The 22,982-nt window shown below is 36.4% G+C and overlaps 1 protein-coding gene across 1 annotated transcript in view; it reads right to left on the bottom strand.

Moving 5' to 3' along the window:
* LOC107562154 (calcium/calmodulin-dependent protein kinase type II subunit alpha-like) overlaps positions 1-18,891 on the bottom strand; it is a 35,380-nt gene extending 16,489 nt beyond the window's left edge. The window contains exons 1-10 of the mRNA XM_016246738.1: positions 18,782-18,891; positions 17,329-17,394; positions 16,842-16,914; positions 14,968-15,070; positions 9,148-9,231; positions 6,991-7,085; positions 6,773-6,895; positions 6,036-6,119; positions 5,583-5,592; positions 3,911-3,984 (exon numbers count right to left, since the gene is read on the bottom strand). Coding sequence (XP_016102224.1) covers positions 3,911-3,984; positions 5,583-5,592; positions 6,036-6,119; positions 6,773-6,895; positions 6,991-7,085; positions 9,148-9,231; positions 14,968-15,070; positions 16,842-16,914; positions 17,329-17,394; positions 18,782-18,891 — 822 coding nt within the window. The remainder of the gene's footprint in view (positions 1-3,910; positions 3,985-5,582; positions 5,593-6,035; positions 6,120-6,772; positions 6,896-6,990; positions 7,086-9,147; positions 9,232-14,967; positions 15,071-16,841; positions 16,915-17,328; positions 17,395-18,781) is intronic.
* Between the last annotated feature and the right edge of the window lie 4,091 nt (positions 18,892-22,982).

Genomic DNA, 22,982 nt, shown 5'->3' with positions numbered 1-22,982 from the left:
TTATTGTTATTTGGCAGAAAAAGTGGTAATTTATTTAATGATGGTAAAATGAGTCTTCTTATTGCATTATGGCCTTTGTTCGGAAACAAATTTTACATGCCTCCAAAGACTCACACCTTACACAGATATGTGAAGTTTTGTCAAAATCAGGATATTTAATTCTGGTGACAGATTTTTGAGGATATTAAGCTACACTATAACTATCAATGATCCTGTGGAAATCATGCTGAATAGAATTTTCAACATGTTTTTGAAAGTTATTGACCGATGAAATAAAAAAAGAAAATCACCCTTTTCATTAGATGGAGGACAAGGACAAGCTTGCAAAGTCGATTTTTTTGTGTGTGTCAAATAATCAGACTGATACCAGTACTTTAAAAAAGTTGTTCAGAATAAGGATATCTATTAAATCATATGAATTATTTTTATTTAAGGTATATTAAACCATTATCAAGCATATAAAATGTGATGGTGCCTCCAATGGTCGTGTGCCTGAGTAGCAAGCGAAATTGATATCAGCAGATAAGAGCTGCCACGATCGCAGTTAAGGGCAGAAATCATTTAACATGCCAGTTTACCTTCGCAACAGAATGAGAGGAGGTTCAAAGTGGATGCATGGCACTGTGAAACAACAGACAGGCCCAGTGAGGACAGGACTTGCTTATGATATGGCAGAAAGAGTACGAGTAGTATGCTATTCCAAAATGAGCTGTGGTGTTTGGGTCTTGTGTGTTTTCAAAGAATCGGTTGAAGACTCACAGATATGCAAAAGACAGTCACTTGTTGTCAAGTGGAGTGAACTGTTGTCTATAATATAATATAATATAAAACTAGGGCTGTCAAAATTAATGGATGAGCGATTCATTTTTTTTCAGTTTACATGTTAAAAATATTTAACGCAGCATCCATTTTTTCCTGGCATCCCTTTGGCTATCATTACAGTAGACTATATGAACAACACGCTATCAAGCACGATAAGACGCAAAAGTGAAGTTACTGGTGCTGAGATCAGCTCTCTGTAAATCCGACACGTGCACGCGCACAGAAAGCAGCTTCAGACAGTGAGCCAGTAGCGCGAGAAGCGCAGTGATTTCTCTTTCGCGGACAAAAACCTGTTTTATGCAGTCTATGACAAAAACACACACAATTATGTCAAAATGCTCGTTTTTGGCCAGTGACCTCGTAACCACAGTCGTAAATGAGTTTGTCCAGGGGTTTCAAACTTAGGGCTGGGACAATAAATCGATGCATCGCAATTCGTGGATCAATTCTGAGATTTTCGGAATGCATTGTGACTTTCTCTCGAATCAATTCTGAGCTTAGTTTTTAGCAGCAGATGGTGCTCTAGGCTAGTTTTTAACGGCACACTCAAATGCTCACGAAGAAGAAAGCTTGTGCGTTCGGCTGAGTACACTCTAAAAAATGCTGGGTTGTTTCAACCCAACTTGTGGGTCAAATATGGACTAACCCAACTTTTGGGTTAAAAATTTAATAAAAAAATGTAACCCAGCAGCTGGGTTAGTCCATCTTTGACCCAAAGTTGGGTTGAAACAACCCAGAATTTTTTAGAGTGTAATGTAAGAGGTTAAATGTACTTGCACATCGGCTTTTATGATGCAAGATTAATGTAAACACAGCCCACTGCAAACATCCTTGTAATTCACTTCAACCTTTTCGAACTTTATGAATGATTATTTTAGGTTTAAATTGTGCGTGTGTAAAGAACTGGAAGCAAGCAGAATATGACTATTTCTAAAGCATGCAGTGCCATCTGCTGTTAAAAACTAAGCTCAGAATCGATTCAAGAGAGAATGGCGATGCCTTCGGAAAATCTCAGAATCGATGCAGAATCCTTTCTCGATTCGCGATGCATCCATTTATTGTCCCAGCCCTAGTCAAACTCAGTTCCTGGAGGGCCGGAGCCCTGCAGAGTTTTGTTCCAAACCTGCTGCAACACATATACCATGTCATTTACAAATAAGCCTGAAGGACTTGATAAATTGGATCAGGTGTGTTTAATTAGGGTTGAATCTAAACTCTGCAGAGCTCTGGCCCTCCAGGAGTTGAGTTTGACACCCCTGACTTAGACAGTCCTAAATGACCAGGGTTGCCAGGTTTTCACAAGAAAACCTGCCCAATCGCTACTCAAAACTAGCCCAAAACTATCCCATTAGAGCGGGGGAACTATGACGTCAGAACCCGGAAGAGTAATTCACCGCAGTTTCCTCCAAGATTTTCTTATGGGGTTTTATAATGGGGTTTTTCAATTTATGAGTAAAATAAAGCCTGTGGTAAACATAACTTGAAGATACTTCTGCGTTTTGTTCTACAATGTAAACTGCACACACTCACAGCCCAAACGTTCTTATTTAGTTACTTATTAAAAACATACGTTTTCAAAAATGAACATAACTGCTTCAGAATTTTTGTTTTGGGTATGGATGTGTGTAATTTACGTTGTAGAACAAAATGTAGACATATCATCAAGTTATGTTTACCACAGGCTTTATTTTACTCATAAATTGAAAAACCCCATTATAAAACCCCATAGGAAAATCTCGGAACCCGCGGCGAATTACTCTTCCGGGTTCTGACGTCATAGTTCCCCCACTCTATTGCGTTTCGAGGGGGTCCCCAGTTAAAAATCGTGTTCCTGGGGGTAAAATACACGTTTTTTGGCGAGGTTCCCCTACTAAAATTCGCATTCCAGGGGATAAATATCATGTTATTGGAGTCGCTTAAACCCACGGACATGAAAAACAACCGGCGGCAACAGTTCAATTGCTTAATTTCTGAATCAATCAAATGTTTGAACGAATCGGTTGAATGAACAACTCGCTTATGAAGTCTATGACTTGCCGCCACCTACTGGTAGTTTAAGTTTGATAATGAGTGTATAATTTTTTTACATAATCATTTCATATTTAAATATTCATTAAAAACATTATAAACATACAAATGTATTATCGTTATGCAAGGCTGAATCTAAATATTTCTTTCTAAGGCTACGTTTACACGACAACGATGTAGTCAAAAACGGAAAAATGTTTGTCCCTTGTGTTTTTAAAAAGTTTCACGTATACACGATGATGTTTTCAAAACGATTCACATTTATACATATCCGCGAAAACGGCCAAAAACGCTGTATTACGTATGTCAGGCCAGTAGTTGGCTCTGTCACCTTGTTAGTAAACAGTATCTGTAGGGAAGTGACGTATATGATGCGTCTCCGCTGTTGGTTGTAATATTGGTGAAGTAAATCCACACTTTGCTGAAGAAGCGTTAGCAAACTCTTAAACAACAACGACAGTACCATGTACTCCGCCATTGTTGTGTATGCTTTTTCGCGCTTGCCTTTAAAATCGACACGTACTGCGCATCTCTACATACCAAACACGTACTACGCACGCGCATGACGTCACCATTTTCAAAGATTCCCGTTTTGGGTGTTTACACGGAAACGACAACGGTGGCGTTTTCAAAAACTTGCACTTTGAAACTCGTTTTCAAAAATATGCGTTTTCAGTTCCCAAAACGCCGTTGACGTGTAAACGAACAGGCAAAATGCATAAAAAATTTCCCGTTTTTGGCTGAAAACATTGTCGTGTAAACGGCCCCTAACGCTACTTTTTGTAATGTCTATTCAATGCTTTACTCATCTAACACAAAATTTTTCTTTTGAAGGTTAATTTCTCAGCCAAAATTGATGTGCAGTTAATTTAATTAATCGGCACATCATGTAATTGATTAGATTTTCCAAAAAATTTAATGCTTGACAGCCCTAAATATAACATAATATACAAAATAAAGTTTGCAATGTACAAATTATACACTTACATTTAAACAGGATCAATTAAAATCATTATTTGAATCAATTATCTAAACAGTGAATATCTGATTTCCATCCTACCTTCACACCATCTGTCTTCTTGCTGACCCCACTCTTTCCTCCTGTATGAGAGACAAAGAAAAAGAGTGAAATTGCTATAAGAAAGGGCACAAAAGCCCAGAAAAGCATAGTGAGGGGCATAGCACAGCTCAGCTCTCCAGATGGATTTTGGCTCTGGAGGATCTGTTGACTTTCTAAAATAGGTCCTGGGAGTTTCCAGCATACATAATCACATACTCCCACACTCCAGGAACGCTTCACTTTTAAAAGCTGCTCTAAACAAACAAGCAGGAACAGGGAGTGAATATCAAATGTTAAAAAAATATGGGTCCGCCTTTATATTAAGTGGCCTTAACTACTATGTACTTACATAAAAAAAAAAAAAGTGCAATGTACTTATTTTGTTCATATTGTATTGCAAAACACTTTTGATGCTATTGAGGTGGGATATGGGTAAGGTTAGGGATAGGTTTGGTGGTATGGGTAGGTTTAAGGGTGGGTCAACAGTCTAATTATAAATGTAATTACAGAAATTAAATACAGATGTAATTACATGCAGGTATTTTTAAAATATAAGTACAATGTAGAAACATGTATGTACACAATAAGTGCATTGTACCAAATTATTAATTTAAATGTAAGTACATAGTAGTTAAGGCCACTTAATTCAAAGTGGGACCAAAATATTAATACATTTAGATTTTAACCAAAAAAATAACAAGAAGCACACAAGAATTAGTCCAAAAATAAAAGACTCACGATAGCCAAAATAAGTAATTTTTTGAGGATACATTAAAAAAAAAACTGTTACGGGATGGATATTTCCTTACTTTTGTTTATTTTTATCAAAAACTTTGTTACTTCAAATGTGTAAAAAGTGCAGGTACTCTAAACATATAAACATTGTCTTGATCTAAGCATTACACGCTTGACCTGTATCACAATTTAAATGTTATAATAATGGACAGAGAGAGTTACTAAAACCTAAAAGTGCACTGCTGACTCAAGCCAGTATGTTTCCGCTGGACATTATCTTAAAGTAGTTAGTGGAGAATTACCGCTCCGGGTAAAAATAGACAGGATGTGATGAATGATCAAGAGTGTTTGGGAGTGATAGAATGGCCTGTGCAAAAGCTACGGCTGCTACACTTGAACAGGTGGAGCAATCTATTTTAGATCGGACATTGGATAGGAAGAGGAATTAAAATAATGGTAATGATAATTCAGTGGTAATTCATTCAGGAAAATTACATGTTCTTCCACCTTGGTCCATAAAAGTTTTATTTCACTAATAAATACGGTGAATGTTAACATGAATAAATACACATTTCTATATATTTTTATTTCCTTTTCAAACAATCATTTGTCAAACCAACATTCAAAGTATGTCTTTTCTAATTAAAAAAAGAATTAATAGTTAAAAAAGAATTAATTTTTATTTCTACTTCAGACATTCAAATTCAAATTGCAATTCTGCATCTTGTTTGCTACCTCAATTCAAATTCTGGAACTGAATTAGAATTCAAAATGCATTCTTGTATTCAGTTCAGAGCGGTGTACAACTTTGATTGTTAAGGACTAATAGCCTGATTTTCACCCATCATTTATTCAAATGAAGCCACTCTGGGCACAATTGTTATTATTCATTCTCTGCAACCTTTCAGTTACGAGCCCGGAACTTTAAATGCAACACATATGTGACCCTGGAGCACAAAAGCAGTGTTAAGTCGCTGGGGTATATTTGTAGCAATAGCCAAAAATACATTGTATGGGTCAAAATTATTGATTTATGCCAAAAATCATTAGGATATTAAGTAAAGATCATGTTCCATGAAGATATTTTGTAAATTTGTTACAATAAATATATCAAAACTTAATTTTTGATTAGTAATATGCATTGCTAAGAACTTCATTTGGACAACTTTAAAGGCCATTTTCTCAATATTTTGATTTTTTTGCACCCTCAGATTCCAGATTTTCAAATAGTTGTATCTCGGTCAAATATTGTCCTATCCTGACAAACCGGACATCAATTGAAAGCTTACAGATGATGTATAAATCTCAATTTCGAAAAATGTACCCTTATGACTGGTTTTGTGGTCCAGGGTCACATATGAGAGCTTCTCACAGTCTTATACGAACTTACCTTGAGCTTTCTTCTAGCATTGAACTTCTTCAAGCACTCAACAGTCTCCTGTCTGTGCATGCAAGATGCAACAGTGGAGCGATGCTAAAAGCAAACAGAGGTGAAACCAAAGGTTATTTGGAGAATTTGGAGAATCTGCAGCCATCTCCAGAACATGTAATATTTATATAATAAAAGAACATTGAATTAGTCATCTAAAAAATATTTCCTTTATATCTTCCTGGCTGTCAAAATGCTAAAAAAAGGTCTGAAAATATTTACTCAAGTACACTGTTTATGAAACACGAGCAGAGCAAATTAATGTGTACAGTAAAGGCCTGTTCACACAAAGAATGATGACTATAAAGGTAATTATAATGATAGCATCCACACCAATGCACGATAATGTTCTGTTTATTATAAGCGTGCACTGCAGTTTTGTTGTCTGCTGCTTTAAATGCTTGAGCTCTTAAAAGCAGGATGGATTCTGATGGGCTGTTATTGTTTTTAATGTTCATCAGATGGGAAAAATCCTTTTGAAAGTTATTGTTTCATTATCATTATAGCTATGGTGTGAACTCTGCTGTTCTTTGCAATTTATTGGTCAGTTCTGTTCGTATTTAATCTTGTTCTGAACTTGATGTACTAATTCATTTGCTGACTAAATTAACTGAATTCATGGCCCTAAGACAAAACACGTATATATGTTCTAAAGTACTGATGGAAGGATAGAAATGGCATTTCAGTTGTAAACTCACTGAGATCCACGGGTGCTTGAGTACCTCCGCAGCAGTGATGCGTTTAGATGGGTTGATGGTCAGCATCTTATTAATAAGATCTTTCGCCTCAGGGGTGACTGTGTCCCACTCGGGTGAAGGAAACTGTGGGTGCAACAGAGCGATCCAAGTGTTAATCAGAGATCCATCAGCACTTCTGGCATTATCATCAATATTATATGAAGGAAGCTTAAACTGACATCATAGGCACCAGCTTTAATTTGCTGATAGAGTCTATGCTGGTCTTCATCCCAAAAGGGTGGGTATCCAACCAGCAGGATGTAGAGAATCACACCTAAAGGGAAATTGAGATGGATGGGTTAGGAGAAATTGTTTACAATATTGTGCAAGCTAAGGAAAGACCAAGGAGTGTTATAACTTTTTTTATGTGTCTCAAATGTGCAGTGTTACCAAATTGTTATTTATTTTTTATTTGTATAATTGGGGTTGTACAAATAAATAAATACATTTTGAAAATGCATTCACAGGAAAGATTACAGAGTTGTAGGTTGTGTTATTGGGCTACTTTCATAATGTACCATGGCTGCTAAAACATTTATTTGTAAACAGAGATTAAAATAAAAATAGATTATTTTTACTAATGAGTATTGATCTTTAAAATAAAGAACATAGAATAAATTGATTAAAAACTTTTATTTTATGGCCCTTTATTGCAGTGGTTCCCAACCTTTTTTCCAGGAGACCCCTATTTTAACATTCAAAATTTGTAACGACCCTCATAATAATAATAATAATAATAATAATAATAATAATAATAATAATAATAATAACAATTAATAAAATAAATCAGTTATGTTTTTAATAAAATGCAACGACAGCAGAAACATCGAAAAAAATTTACATTAACAAAAATTTTAATTTTGATTTTAAATGAATTTAAAAAAAAGTTGGTTGGATGACTACAACATAACATGTTATGTATTAATATGTATTACATGTTAAAGTTTTGGGGGGAAAAAAATATATGTATGTATAAAATGACGAACCTCATATTTCAGGCTTTAAACCATTTTAAAGAAAAGGGATATGAATCAAAATGATGAATATTTGCTCTGTTAATAATTCTAAATACTATATTATCCAGATTGTTTAGATTATTAGAATGCACATTAGCTTATTTTTCATCAACCGGTTAAACTTTACAACAGTACTTAAAAATTTGGTCTGATTTTTGCATTTTTCTGAACAAATATGGCAGAAAATGTAAATCCACTGTCTGCCAGCAGGTGGCGCTTATGGAACAGCAGTAATAGAACCTTTTCCGCAGTAACCGCTGTAAACAAAGCAGCGCTGCGCTTATAAACACATTGCTTTATTAGGAAGTATACGGAGGGAGGATGAAAAGGAAATGGCATCAAAACTTTTCTGAAGGCAGTTGGTTCTCTTCAGAGATACATTCATATAATGCATTCATACTTTAATTCATATAATTTCCCTCTGTAAGACCTGTCACTGCATCCCACCATAGTTTCACACAAAACAAAACGCTGCACCTGCATGAGACTGCTGCTAACTTTGCTTAATGCTGTATTTACTGTGAGTTTTTCCAAATCGCAGTAATCAAATACAGTTTTAATGATAATTAAAATATTAAACGTAATACTAACTTTTGGGAATTTGATCATGCTTTTCGTCAAACTGTTACAGTTTCATCCCTATTTGTAAATCTCAAACTACAGTGAGCTCAGTGAGTAGGCTTTGGGCTGGAATTTTTTTCTGGGAGCTGGCAACCCTGCATTTAACATGTGCATTAATAGAGTGCTGGTCCATCCTAACAGCTTCCAATCTGCTCTCCTAAATATATAATATGACTGCAGAGATTTGCTCCCATTTAGAGCATCAAGGACTGATTCTGGGTTGATGTGGTTTGACTTGATGATGGCAAAAACCAAAAGTGTTTTACACCAGACTCTTAATGGATCTCACTTTGTGCACAAGGCTGTTGTCATCCCAGAACAGAAAAGGAGCTCCTCAAACTGTTGTCACAAATTGGGAAAATACTATTCTCTAAAATGTCACTGTATACTGTTGCTACACAAAATGAAAGAGTGGAGCTTTATGATCAATACAATAGCAATCACATTTGTGATGATAACACACGTGTGTTATCTTTTCCGGAGCTATCTGGTATTTATGTGAATGCAACTACAGAATACGGGAAAGCTCTGGTTGTATGAAAGAACAAAATCATGCAATGCCAGAACAGTTACTGGAACAACTTTTTGGGAAATTCAGTGAAATATAGTGTACTGTACAACGGGGCTAAAGGCACACCTTAACACATATACAACACTGACATATATTGATGTTTGATGCAAAAATATGAAAAAACTAACCACATGCCCACAGGTCTACAGCTTTTCCATAAGGGTCTTTCCGTAAGACTTCAGGGGACAGGTAACCAGGAGTGCCAGCAAACCCTGATGTGAAGAAGAAGAAGAAGAAGAAAAAAGCATTCATAACCTTTATTTGAGCCTGTATTGAATAAATTGAAAATGAGCTACATGAAAAAAAGAAAAGGTAAAGATAATTACATTACATTTGAACAGAATTCACATATAGACTATTACAATAACAGCTTAAGCCTCCAGTCACACTTGGATCCCACGAAATCAATACCTGGTAGGGAGCTAGTTTTGATCTGGGATAGAGATCACAGACTGAAATGACAGAAATTAACCGATCAATCAGCTGTGAGCAAATGCACATTTCTTGAGGCAAAGACACAGGGGGAGCAACTTTATGGCATTAAAGCGGTTCACAGTTAAAAAAATTTTTTATCACAAGCCTTACATTTAAATTAATACAACTATTCACATATAAATATAGTAAGGTCTAAGATTGTGAATCTATATACAAATTCTAGTTGCCTTCTTAGACTTTTGCGACAGCAGCAGTGTCTCTTCCGGCTCTGTAAACATCATAAGTGTGATTAAGTACATCTGTTCAACTACTCGTTAATGTAAATATCTAATCAGCCAATCACATCAACTCAATGCATGAAGGCATGTAGGAATGGATAAGACGATTTGCTGAAGTTCAACCCGAACATCTGAATGGGGAAGAAATGTGATTTAAGTGACTTTGAATGTGGCACGGATGTTGGTGCCAGACGGTCTGGTTTGAGTATTTCAGAAACTGCTAATTTTCACACATAAACCATCTCTAGGGTTTACAGAGAATGGTCTGAAAAAGAGAAGATATCCAGTGAGAGGCAGTTCTGTGGGCGAAAATGCCTTGTTGATGTTTCAAGCTGAGCAACACTAACTCAAATAACCACTCTTTACAACCAAGGTATGGAGAGGAGCATGTCTGAATGCACAGCATATCAAACCTTGAAGCAGATGGACTACAGCAGTGGAAGACCACACCAGGTGCCACTCCTGTCAGCTAAGAACAGGAAACTGAGGCTAAGTTAACACAAGCTCATCAAAACGGGACAAAAGAAGATTGGAAAAAACATTGCCTGGTCTGATGAGTCTTGATTTCTGCCGCAACATTCAGATGGTAGGGTCATAATTTGTCATAAACAACATGAAAGGATGGATCCATCCTGCCTTGTATCAACAGATAAGACTGCTGGCGCTCATGTAATGGTGTGAGGGATATTTTCTTGGTACACTTTGGGCCCCTTAATACCAAATGAGCATCGTTTAAATGCCACAGTCTACCTGAGCATTGTTGCTGACCATGTCCATCGCTTTATGACCAAAGTGTACCCATAAAAAAATTTTTTATCACAAGCCTTACATTTAAATTAATACAACTATTCACATATAAATATAGTAAGGTCTAAGATTGTGAATCTATATACAAATTCTAGTTGCCTTCTTAGACTTTTGCGACAGCAGCAGTGTCTCTTCCGGCTCTGTAAACATCATAAGTGTGATTAAGTACATCTGTTCAACTACTCGTTAATGTAAATATCTAATCAGCCAATCACATCAACTCAATGCATGAAGGCATGTAGGAATGGATAAGACGATTTGCTGAAGTTCAACCCGAACATCTGAATGGGGAAGAAATGTGATTTAAGTGACTTTGAATGTGGCACGGATGTTGGTGCCAGACGGTCTGGTTTGAGTATTTCAGAAACTGCTAATTTTCACACATAAACCATCTCTAGGGTTTACAGAGAATGGTCTGAAAAAGAGAAGATATCCAGTGAGAGGCAGTTCTGTGGGCGAAAATGCCTTGTTGATGTTTCAAGCTGAGCAACACTAACTCAAATAACCACTCTTTACAACCAAGGTATGGAGAGGAGCATGTCTGAATGCACAGCATATCAAACCTTGAAGCAGATGGACTACAGCAGTGGAAGACCACACCAGGTGCCACTCCTGTCAGCTAAGAACAGGAAACTGAGGCTAAGTTAACACAAGCTCATCAAAACGGGACAAAAGAAGATTGGAAAAAACATTGCCTGGTCTGATGAGTCTTGATTTCTGCCGCAACATTCAGATGGTAGGGTCATAATTTGTCATAAACAACATGAAAGGATGGATCCATCCTGCCTTGTATCAACAGATAAGACTGCTGGCGCTCATGTAATGGTGTGAGGGATATTTTCTTGGTACACTTTGGGCCCCTTAATACCAAATGAGCATCGTTTAAATGCCACAGTCTACCTGAGCATTGTTGCTGACCATGTCCATCGCTTTATGACCAAAGTGTACCCAACTTGTGATGGCTACTTCCAGCAGGACAATGCACCATGTCACAAATCATCTCAAACTGATTTCATGAACATGATAGTGAGTTCACTATACTCAAATGGTTTCCACAGTCACCAGATCTCAGTTCAATAGAGCATTTTTGGGATGTGATGAAACGGGAGATTTGCATCATGGATGTGCAAAGGGCAAATCTGCAGCAACTGCGCGATGTTATCATGTCAATATTGACCAAAATCTCAGCGGAATGTTTCCGGCACCTTGTTGAATCTACTGTGTGCCAGTTCTGAAGGTCCAACCTGGTACTAGCCCCTAATAAAGTGTACCTCATAAAGTGGCCAGTTAGTGTATAATCAGACAACATCAAAGACTTTCATTTGATTTAAATAATTGAGAATTGCATATATATTGCATATATGCACTCTTCCAGCCAGGAAACATACACAAACAACTGTCACACAGGTTGCTTAGGCTATCAACAAGGAAACCTCCTCTTGATAAAAAAGCATCCTGGCCCCGAATTATGTAATGTTATGCCTCAATTTCAGGCAAATGTTTCTGAGCCACATAAAATTTGTCGTAACCAAATACTGGACTCAAATACAAGTACAAGCGCTCATGAGAAATAAGTACTCAAGTAGAAGAAAAAGTAATGGTGATAATAATTACTTGAGTAACAGTAAAAAAAAGTATCAATTGAAGACTTCTTAGGTAGTTCTGAAGATCTGATTCAGAACATGTAAAGTAATGAAGGTTGAGTCAAATAAACATTATATACATTAGGGATGTTTTGTCCCCATTATGTGCGAAAGAGTTATTGAATAAATTGAAAATGAGCTACATGAAAAAAAGAAAAGGTAAAGATAATTACATTACATTTGAACAGAATTCACATATAGACTATTACAATAACAGCTTAAGCCTCCAGTCACACTTGGATCCCACGAAATCAATACCTGGTAGGGAGCTAGTTTTGATCTGGGATAGAGATCACAGACTGAAATGACAGAAATTAACCGATCAATCAGCTGTGAGCAAATGCACATTTCTTGAGGCAAAGACACAGGGGGAGCAACTTTATGGCATTAAAGCGGTTCACAGTTAAAAAAATTTTTTATCACAAGCCTTACATTTAAATTAATACAACTATTCACATATAAATATAGTAAGGTCTAAGATTGTGAATCTATATACAAATTCTAGTTGCCTTCTTAGACTTTTGCGACAGCAGCAGTGTCTCTTCCGGCTCTGTAAACATCATAAGTGTGATTAAGTACATCTGTTCAACTACTCGTTAATGTAAATATCTAATCAGCCAATCACATCAACTCAATGCATGAAGGCATGTAGGAATGGATAAGACGATTTGCTGAAGTTCAACCCGAACATCTGAATGGGGAAGAAATGTGATTTAAGTGACTTTGAATGTGGCACGGATGTTGGTGCCAGACGGTCTGGTTTGAGTATTTCAGAAACTGCTAATTTTCACACATAAACCATCTCTAGGGTTTACAGAGAATGGTCTGAAAAAGAGAAGATATCCAGTGAGAGGCAGTTCTGTGGGCGAAAATGCCTTGTTGATGTTTCAAGCTGAGCAACACTAACTCAAATAACCACTCTTTACAACCAAGGTATGGAGAGGAGCATGTCTGAATGCACAGCATATCAAACCTTGAAGCAGATGGACTACAGCAGTGGAAGACCACACCAGGTGCCACTCCTGTCAGCTAAGAACAGGAAACTGAGGCTAAGTTAACACAAGCTCATCAAAACGGGACAAAAGAAGATTGGAAAAAACATTGCCTGGTCTGATGAGTCTTGATTTCTGCCGCAACATTCAGATGGTAGGGTCATAATTTGTCATAAACAACATGAAAGGATGGATCCATCCTGCCTTGTATCAACAGATAAGACTGCTGGCGCTCATGTAATGGTGTGAGGGATATTTTCTTGGTACACTTTGGGCCCCTTAATACCAAATGAGCATCGTTTAAATGCCACAGTCTACCTGAGCATTGTTGCTGACCATGTCCATCGCTTTATGACCAAAGTGTACCCAACTTGTGATGGCTACTTCCAGCAGGACAATGCACCATGTCACAAATCATCTCAAACTGATTTCATGAACATGATAGTGAGTTCACTATACTCAAATGGTTTCCACAGTCACCAGATCTCAGTTCAATAGAGCATTTTTGGGATGTGATGAAACGGGAGATTTGCATCATGGATGTGCAAAGGGCAAATCTGCAGCAACTGCGCGATGTTATCATGTCAATATTGACCAAAATCTCAGCGGAATGTTTCCGGCACCTTGTTGAATCTACTGTGTGCCAGTTCTGAAGGTCCAACCTGGTACTAGCCCCTAATAAAGTGTACCTCATAAAGTGGCCAGTTAGTGTATAATCAGACAACATCAAAGACTTTCATTTGATTTAAATAATTGAGAATTGCATATATATTGCATATATGCACTCTTCCAGCCAGGAAACATACACAAACAACTGTCACACAGGTTGCTTAGGCTATCAACAAGGAAACCTCCTCTTGATAAAAAAGCATCCTGGCCCCGAATTATGTAATGTTATGCCTCACTTTCAGGCAAATGTTTCTGAGCCACATAAAATTTGTCGTAACCAAATACTGGACTCAAATACAAGTACAAGCGCTCATGAGAAATAAGTACTCAAGTAGAAGAAAAAGTAATGGTGATAATAATTACTTGAGTAACAGTAAAAAAAAAGTATCAATTGAAGACTTCTTAGGTAGTTCTGAAGATCTGATTCAGAACATGTAAGGTAATGAAGGTGAAGTCAATTAAGCATATATTACATGAGGGATGTTTTGTCCCCATTATGTGCGAAAGAGTGTGAGGCGTGTTAAAACCCACAGAAATCTGAACAAGATGGCACTAAGGCCCAATGATATGTACATCAAAACATCCAGAGGGGCAGAGCTTAAATTCACATACCGCCAACTAATGATGTAGCATTGAAGTGACTCATATGAAAAAGAACATAAATTCATATGTTGTGTGTGTCAAATGCATAAAGATTAAAATCAGAACAAAAGCACATGCAGATATTCAAAATCAACAGCACTGCATTTCATATACTTAATAAGGTAACACTTTAGTTTAGGAACCAATTCTCACTATTAACTAGTTGCTTATTAGCATGCATATTACTAGCAAATCGGCTGTTTATTAGTACTTATAAAGCACATATTAATGTCTTATTCTGCATGGCCATATTTTAGATCCCTTAATCCGTACTCATACCTAAACTTAACAGCTACCTTACTAACTATTAATAACCAGCAAATTAGGAGTTTATTGAGCCAAAAGTTAATAAATAGTGATAATTGGTTCCCAAACTAAAGTGTGACCCTTAATATTATGTGAAGATATCTTTGGAGTGTTAATCTATGCTTTGTGCAATTCTATATCAATGATATTTAGTGGTATAATAAATGGGTCATTACCAAACCAAGCCTGTTGGTCCCCTTCAACCTCAATGGCAAGGCCAAAGTCTGCTAACTTCACAGCTGCACCTTTGGATTTCGAAGCCAGAAGCAGGTTCTCTGGCTAGAAACATGGAAACAAACGGGACAAAAAGGGAAAAAGATTCATGGATAAAATGCTAATGAACATTTAGCTGTTTTTTCCTCCAACATATTACGATATACAAATATTGGAGTGGTATTTCACTAAAGTTATTTGTTCAAAACACAATTGAAATGTACATTTTGAAATTACTTGTACACCCCACATAAGCAGAAACACCCATTACTTGTGTGGAAAATGCACTTTCACATCAAATGCTTAAAATTAGAATCAGTGCACAAGTTTGTATAATCAAATGCAAACTAGTATAACATCTTTAATACTTTATACACACCAGATATAAACTTTATTAACTCATATAAACTGGACTGGTTCAGTTGTAAGTATGATGGTGCCATGCCTCTTCTCTGGTTAATTCAGTAAATTGTGTTGCCTCGATGTTATTAGACGTTATTAGATGCAGCTTTTGATACTATCGTTTATTGTATCTTAATTGTACATCTCAGGCAGTGCACTGGCATTTAGAGCTTGGTCCTAAGTGTCATTTTCAGTTGGGATTAGGAACTGCTCATCATCACCTGTCCACATCAGATGTGGGGTGCCCCAAGGCTCGGTTTTAGGACCTGTTGTATTCTTTTTATCATGCTGTAATTTGAGACAATTTAAAACATTTGAAGCATGGTGATAATTTTTTGTTTAATCCCTTTTTGACCATTTGGCTGATATTGGTTAGCTAATAGTTTTCTCCAGCTAAATGAGGACAAGACAGTTATTTTTGGTTGAAACGTATGTGGTAACACTGATGTTACTGACAATTTTGGGTCTCTGCAGTGGCAATAAGCACTCCAATGTTAAAAATATGGGTGTAATTTTTGTTATTTGGTGCTCTAAATTTTTTTCAAAATCTCACAAATGAAATCTGTCCTCCCTTTTAACAATTTAGAGAAAATTATACGTGCTTTCATTTCATCCTATCTGAACTACTGAAATGCACTGTACTTGAGAAGATTGGCCAAAATGCTTCTGTTGAGGCTTTTAACAAATACCACAAAGCCACCTGTGCTGACCTTTTTTATCACTAACTACAGACGATCTCTTGTAGTTTCGAAAGAACACATGAAAGATGTGCATATGAGAAACCCAGAATCCATTTTTTTGCAAGATTCTGCAAGTTTGTAAATTTTTTGACTGCAAATTCAATTATATTAGTACTACAACTGTAATGTATTGCATTGTATTACATATAAGTAATTGTTTTTTAACCACTTTTCATAAAAAAAATAATCATTGTGCATGCTATAGAGACCCCCAATCTGAAGTATTGATGATTTATTCTACATTCAGAGTTCAAATGTTTTTGAATTACTTTTGCATCTATTAATTTAGCATGAGTTGTATGGCAAAAAATAATACTCTATGCCAAAACTCTGCCACTTGTGGGCTCTCATCGTGTAGCTCTCACTCCGAGTGTGAATGTGGTAACCTGTTAATAAGGACACTAAAACGTGCTGCTCACACAGTACATGTAAAATAGGCTAAAATATTTAAGATGGAATAAATAGTCTATTAGCTAATAAATAACATAGAGCCTAGTGCACTTCTCCCTAAGGCAAGCTGCATTCATTTGAAATATTGGATATTCCAGCATTGCATAATATATTTTTTTTATGATAAGTGTGGTGTAAATATAACTGAAAGTTTGAGATTGTTTTGAAGCAAGTGTTCTGTCTGGGGGCCACAAAGAAGTGAGAGTGCTAATGACAGAGGTTTAACATCAATTATAATGAAATACCTTTAAGTCTCTGTGCACGACGCCCATCTGATGGCAATGAAGTACTGCCTCCAAAATCTGCTGGATGCAATGGCTTCAGGGGGGAAAAAACAAACTTTTACTCAAATACATTGGAATATACTGGCCACACAGGATTTCAACACATGACATGATGTATATACATTTTAACATGTCAGTTGTACACATTCCAGTTTTTTTTCTTTTGCTTGCTTTAGAATAAAAAAAAGGTATTTTATTTGCTGTAGAATAATAATAATAATAAAAAAAGCTATTTTCTGTATCACTAAAGTGAATGTTATGAAGTCTGATTAAAATTAAAATGACAGTTTTGGCAAAATTTGTGAGTTTTCTGGCTCTTGTCAAGGCATGGAGACTTAACTTTGGACTATTTAAGTTAGTGTGCTTTTATGTATTTGAATATTGTCCATTATTTGTGTAATGATTTTATACATACAGTCCATTTGTGTTGTGCCGATAGCCCACCCACCTGGCATCTGCTTCGCTGTAATATTCCCTGGCAACAATGTCTTCAAACAGCTCACCACCCGTTACTCTGAACCACACGAATGAGCAAGAATGAGCAAGTAATGGCACTAGTTACAGTATTAATTGACTTGAGACAGCAGTTTATTTATGGGAGTTTCTTCAACTGTAGGCACTTCCGCCTCTGTGAACTTTTCACTTTCCTCTCTCTCACTAGTTGGTTTCATTTGTCTCCTAACAATTTCCAGCAGTGTATACCAGGGGTGTTTTCTCTGAGGAGGCAAGGGAGGCAGTGCCTCCCCAAAACTTTAGAAGAGAAACAATTGACAGTAGAGAAATGAATAAAACAGAAGCAGAATTATTTACAATTATTATTGCTGCTTTTGACAAATATGGCAATATCACTGAATCATCAGATTTGTTCATGCATTAATGTCTCAGTGTATTTTTTTATTCATACAATGAAAGTAAATGAAGTTCAATCTTGCCTTGACCCCAATTACTTTCAAAATATCGGCTAGGGTGCAAGGAAGTGGCTTGGGAGTAACTCGGATCTTCTGTGTGGTTGCTATAATGTACATCTATGGATTTTTGAGGAGTTTTACATGCTTTACGAAAACCGAAATTCAAATGAGTGAGACAAGATATAGCAAATTGGGTCAAAACAAACTGAAGGTCTATGCTGAGTTTGGTGACTGTAGCTTGAAAACTCTAGGATGGGTTACAGTCAGATATTTTAGTGTCAGAAGAAGAAGCATACATAAAAAATACAATATCAGTATATTGGCATTGTCTAGCCAGCGTTTTAATGTGATCGTTATATAACACACACACACACACACACACACACACAAAAACCACTGCCTAACACTTTATTTTACTTTGTTACATATATTACACATATTTACTATAGTATTAACAGTAAATTGTGTAATTCCAAGAATAAAACAAACTCTAAACCTATAAAAAGCATTTGTTAATTAATATTACTCAGTACTTAAATGTAATTAAACTGTAACAAGGACACATTAAAATAAAGTGTCACCAGAAGCTGAAATCTGTTAGTTCTAATAAAAATCCCTGGGAGACTAAAATGCTTGAAGTTGAAGAGACACCCTTATATCTCTTTTCAACATCTAGCAATTTTAATAAGACAATGGTTTTATGAAGGTGTCATACAGTAGGTACTGTAATTATTTCAATATGAAGAAAGATATCTATTGTATCCACCCACGCTATTGCAAAATAAATTACCCTTTATTACCTTTTCCCCCACAAAACCTGACATTAGCAGAGGAAAGCAAAAGTATTTATTCATTTCTAAAAACAAATCATGTTTTTTACTCATTTGGGCCTTTGTTAACCTACAGCAGTATTTCAGTTCATGGTTTGTAGAGTATTATAGTACAGTACAGTAAGTTGCTTTTTATCTGGTATGGTTGGTCAGAGAAACTTACAAGTCAAAGATGAGGTAATGGTGACCTTCCTCTGAGATGCTGTCATGCAGCCGCACTGGTGAAGGATTGCCATTTGTGGTTTGGATGGAGAAGAAAAAAAGAGATAACATGATTATAAAGTCATTTTTGTTTCATTATTGTTTTCTGACGTTTACAGTCCATTGCCTTGCAAGTACTCACACTTTAACTCTTTCTGGGATTGTTCTTCCCAACAGATTTGCTACAAACTTTTTTCAAATAAGAGCACAGATTCACCTCTGAACTGAGAGCAGAGCTTTAAGCTTTAAGCATTTGCCTGATTGGTAGGCACCTCAAGAGGCTCCTGGAAAAAACTTTGCAAAATAAATTTTATTAATTTAACTGATTATCAGATATGCACGGAAGCACATTTCCGCCACTGAATAAAAATAAAAAAGGTAACTGTGACTTTCTATCTAGTTGTTATTCTCCCACTACTTCTGCATTGCAATATATGGCAGTCCATTGAAATGTATGGTAAAAGGTTAGCACATTGATTAAGGAGGGTTTAAATATCAACTTGAGCAATTTTAGTGTCAAATGTGATGTTGATGTTGTTGATGCTACTGCAGCACATTGCCATTTTCCTTCTAGAGAATTCCTCAGATTGTCAACAGATTTGGCTCAAAACTGAAAATGGTGCAGACCATGCTGACCAAAAGCTATCAAAAGCTTTTCGATATACCAAACAGGAGTGTGTTTCCCAAAAGCATTGATAGCCAACTGGAAGTTCTGATATTACTAACCTAATTGAACAATTCTGTATTTCCTGTAACTGTTTGGCAAGACTTTGGCATATTGAAACTTGGTCATACCCAGAGGGCACCTGAGCCGTTAGAGGCTAGTAAAATGAAACCAGAAAAATGACTTATAATGTCTAAATAGTTTGGCCTAAAATAATACTACTAGTCACCAGATTGCTTTGTTCATTAATGCCAGCTATATTTATAATTAGCTTTATATAAACACAAGTTCACCTCATTTAGATAGCTAAGTAGCACATTCTTCTACTAGGGATGAGCAGTTCACAGATCTTATGCATTAAATCACACACGTAGCCAACAAACCAATAAGAATGCAGAGCAATAATGACAAATTAATAGCAGCACAGGGCTGTTGTGAATCCACTGACCTAATTTACGTTTACAATTACGTACATAGTTTCAATGTTTTATTATGTAAGCTCTATGAAACACCTCAAATGACAAGGGAAATTATAGTAATGTTAATAATAATTATCCAGTCTGCGAACTCATTCTCCCAAATGGCTTGGGTATTGCAGAGCATTCGCAGCTTTTATGTACTGAACACCCTTGGTGCATAGAGAAAAACACATTTATTTAAGGGGGTCAGTGCTGGGTAGATTACTTACAGATTGTAGTCCATTGCTGATTACAAATTACGTGACAAAAATCGTAGTTAGCAACATAATCTGGATTACACTTATTAGGTAATGTAATTTGACTACTTTCTGATTACTTAGTTTTGAAAGTCATTTATCAAATAGACTTGAATGGTATCATATTGGGGTTCATGAAAAAATGGTGTGGTGTTGATGAAAAGCTAATAATGAATGAAATCATAAAAATGCCAAATTAAAATGAATTAAAATTTGTCAATGTGACCAATGTGACAATGTGACCATTGACATCAGAGAGCTGGGAACATGCAGTTATGTTGTTAAATTGTTGACATCTCAGTGGGACTTCAAGTAAATATTGTAGATCACAGGGGTTTGGCTCACAAAAAAAGCTTGGGTATCCCTACATTACATGAACAAACATTAATAAACATGAAAACGCTACATTACATGGCCAAAATCTTCCTGGTTTGAAATGTTTTTGTCCAGAATTCCAATATTAATGATTAGTGAAGTTCAGTGTATATAATGAAAACGTAGTATTTCACAGCTACACATTGGCAGTGTTTAGTAACTTGCATAATTATTAGTCTCATGTACATGGTAGGTTTATTAAGAAAATTGCATTTCAATAAATTTACTCATTGTGTGAATAATATGTAATAATGTAATCCATAAAAAAAAGTAACTGTAATCTGATTATGAGCATTTTATAACGAAATATAATCCAGTTATAAGTACTTACTTTTTCAAATCTGATTACGTAATCCAGATTACATGTAATCAGTTACTATCCAGCACTGGAGGAGGTCAATGAGAATTCACCCCCTATTCACCCATAATTTAATCAGTGTTGGGGGTAACGCATTAAAAGTAATGCAAGTTACGTAATCAGATTACTTTTTTCCAAGTAACTTTTACATTTACAAGAAAATATCTTGAGTTACTTTTTAAAATAAGTAACGCAAGTTACTTTGTTTTCCTATTTGTTCACTGACACATCTCCTGTCCTCATGTTGAGAGAAATTAGGAGTGCGGTGCAGCGGCACTTGCTTCAGCCTGAGGCTTATTCATTTCACTTTTGGTGTGAAAGGGCCTTTACAGTTGACAAATATATATATTAACAAATAGTGAAAAATTTAAGGGGGTCTGAATACTTTCCGTACCCACTGTATATATTTTTTTTATTATAAATAAATAAGCAAGCCCAGCTCAGGTGACAAAAAGTAACATAAAGTAACATAAAAAGTAACATAATGCATTAATCTCCATAAAAAGTAACTAACTAACACAATTAGTTATTTTTTTATTGGATAACGCAATATTGTAATGCATTACTCTTAAAAGTAACTTACCCCAAAACTGATTTTAAATATTTTAAATATAGGCCAACAGTGGCTTATCAGCATATACCCAATGTTTGGAAAACAATTCAAGAGATAACAGTGAATTACCATGAAATTAACTGTACTTTTTAAAAATACTACTCAGATTTATACACATTATAATTCCCTCAAGCTGATTTGCCTATGCAGGAATGTTTGCTTAAAGGCTTGTTCACACCGAGACGATTATCGCGCGACGTGACTAAACAAAGGGCGCCAATGTGAGTGTGCACACCAACGTGCAAAATGGCAGGCATAAAAGCGTAATTTTTAAAAAAACGCCTCGGACTCGTTTTTTTTTGGTTTGACACGCAGCGTTAAAAAATGGCTGACCAATGAGATTGGCGCTTTTGTTCACGTGCCTGGAGCTGCTGAAGTTACAGTAAAACACGACTTGGTAGCGCTCCAGCACAAAACGGTCTTGCCGAGCACATTGATAATGATGAAGAGGAAGTAAGTAGACAAAGAAGATGCATCGAGGCAAGATGAATGTAGAGCTGCTGGTCTCATTGTTGCCTGAACACAAAGAGCTTTATGACAAACGCGACACAAATCTTGATTAGAGGGAGTTGTTATGGAGAGGAATTGTAGATCAAATAGGATTCGATGTGTATTTTTTATATATTTAAATTTCTTATATATATTTTTCATTAAGCGCCATCTAAAGTCAGGGAGGGAATTTACACGTTCACTCGGCTCATCGCCAGCGAAAATCGCTTTGGTATGAACACAAAGACGCGTCGAAAAACGTCTTGGAAAACGCTGGCGATAAGCGCGCGCGATAATCGTCCCGGTGTGCACGAGGCTTAAGGCAGCGGTTCTCAATTCCAGTCCTCGCGACCCCCTGTTCTGCATATTTTGTATGTCTCTCTTATTTAACACACCTGATTCAGATAACCAGCTTGTTAGAAGAGAGCTCCATGCATGAACTATGTTCCGATTGACATGGTCCCTACACCGTGTTCTTTGCTCCCTATTCCCTGAGCATGGGAAATCCGTTGAAGTTTACTTCACTTCGGAATATTCATTCACGGGTTTGCGCTACGCCGCTGCCTGGAATATCTTCACAAACAGACAAACTTACTAGAGAAGTGTGAAGTGTGGCATAATATACCTCTGTAAACAAAAACAATTTAACTTCACGTCTCGCACACTTTAATGCTCTTTGAATGGAACATATACACTTCCTTTGAACTGGAATCATTGCGGAGTCCTGTGAAGTCCACTTACGGTCGAATAGAACAAACGTCTGAAGTGATAAGAGATACATACTAAATGTGCAGAGCTGGGGTCGCGGGGACTGGAATTGGGAACTGCTGTCTTAAGGTAAATGCTCAGCATTAAGCAAGATAAAAGGAGGAACCTAGAAAAATCTCCACAATCTCAAAAAATGGAGGAATCAAGCTATATGCAGAATAACAAGGCCCCAGGGTCAGAC

The sequence above is a fragment of the Sinocyclocheilus grahami genome, unplaced genomic scaffold, assembly GCF_001515645.1.
Source record: "Sinocyclocheilus grahami isolate Dianchi unplaced genomic scaffold, SAMN03320097.WGS_v1.1 scaffold810.1, whole genome shotgun sequence".
Lineage (NCBI taxonomy): Eukaryota > Metazoa > Chordata > Actinopteri > Cypriniformes > Cyprinidae > Sinocyclocheilus > Sinocyclocheilus grahami.
The sequence above is the reverse complement of the archived record's forward strand: the minus strand, read 5'-3'. Positions and strand labels throughout refer to the sequence as shown.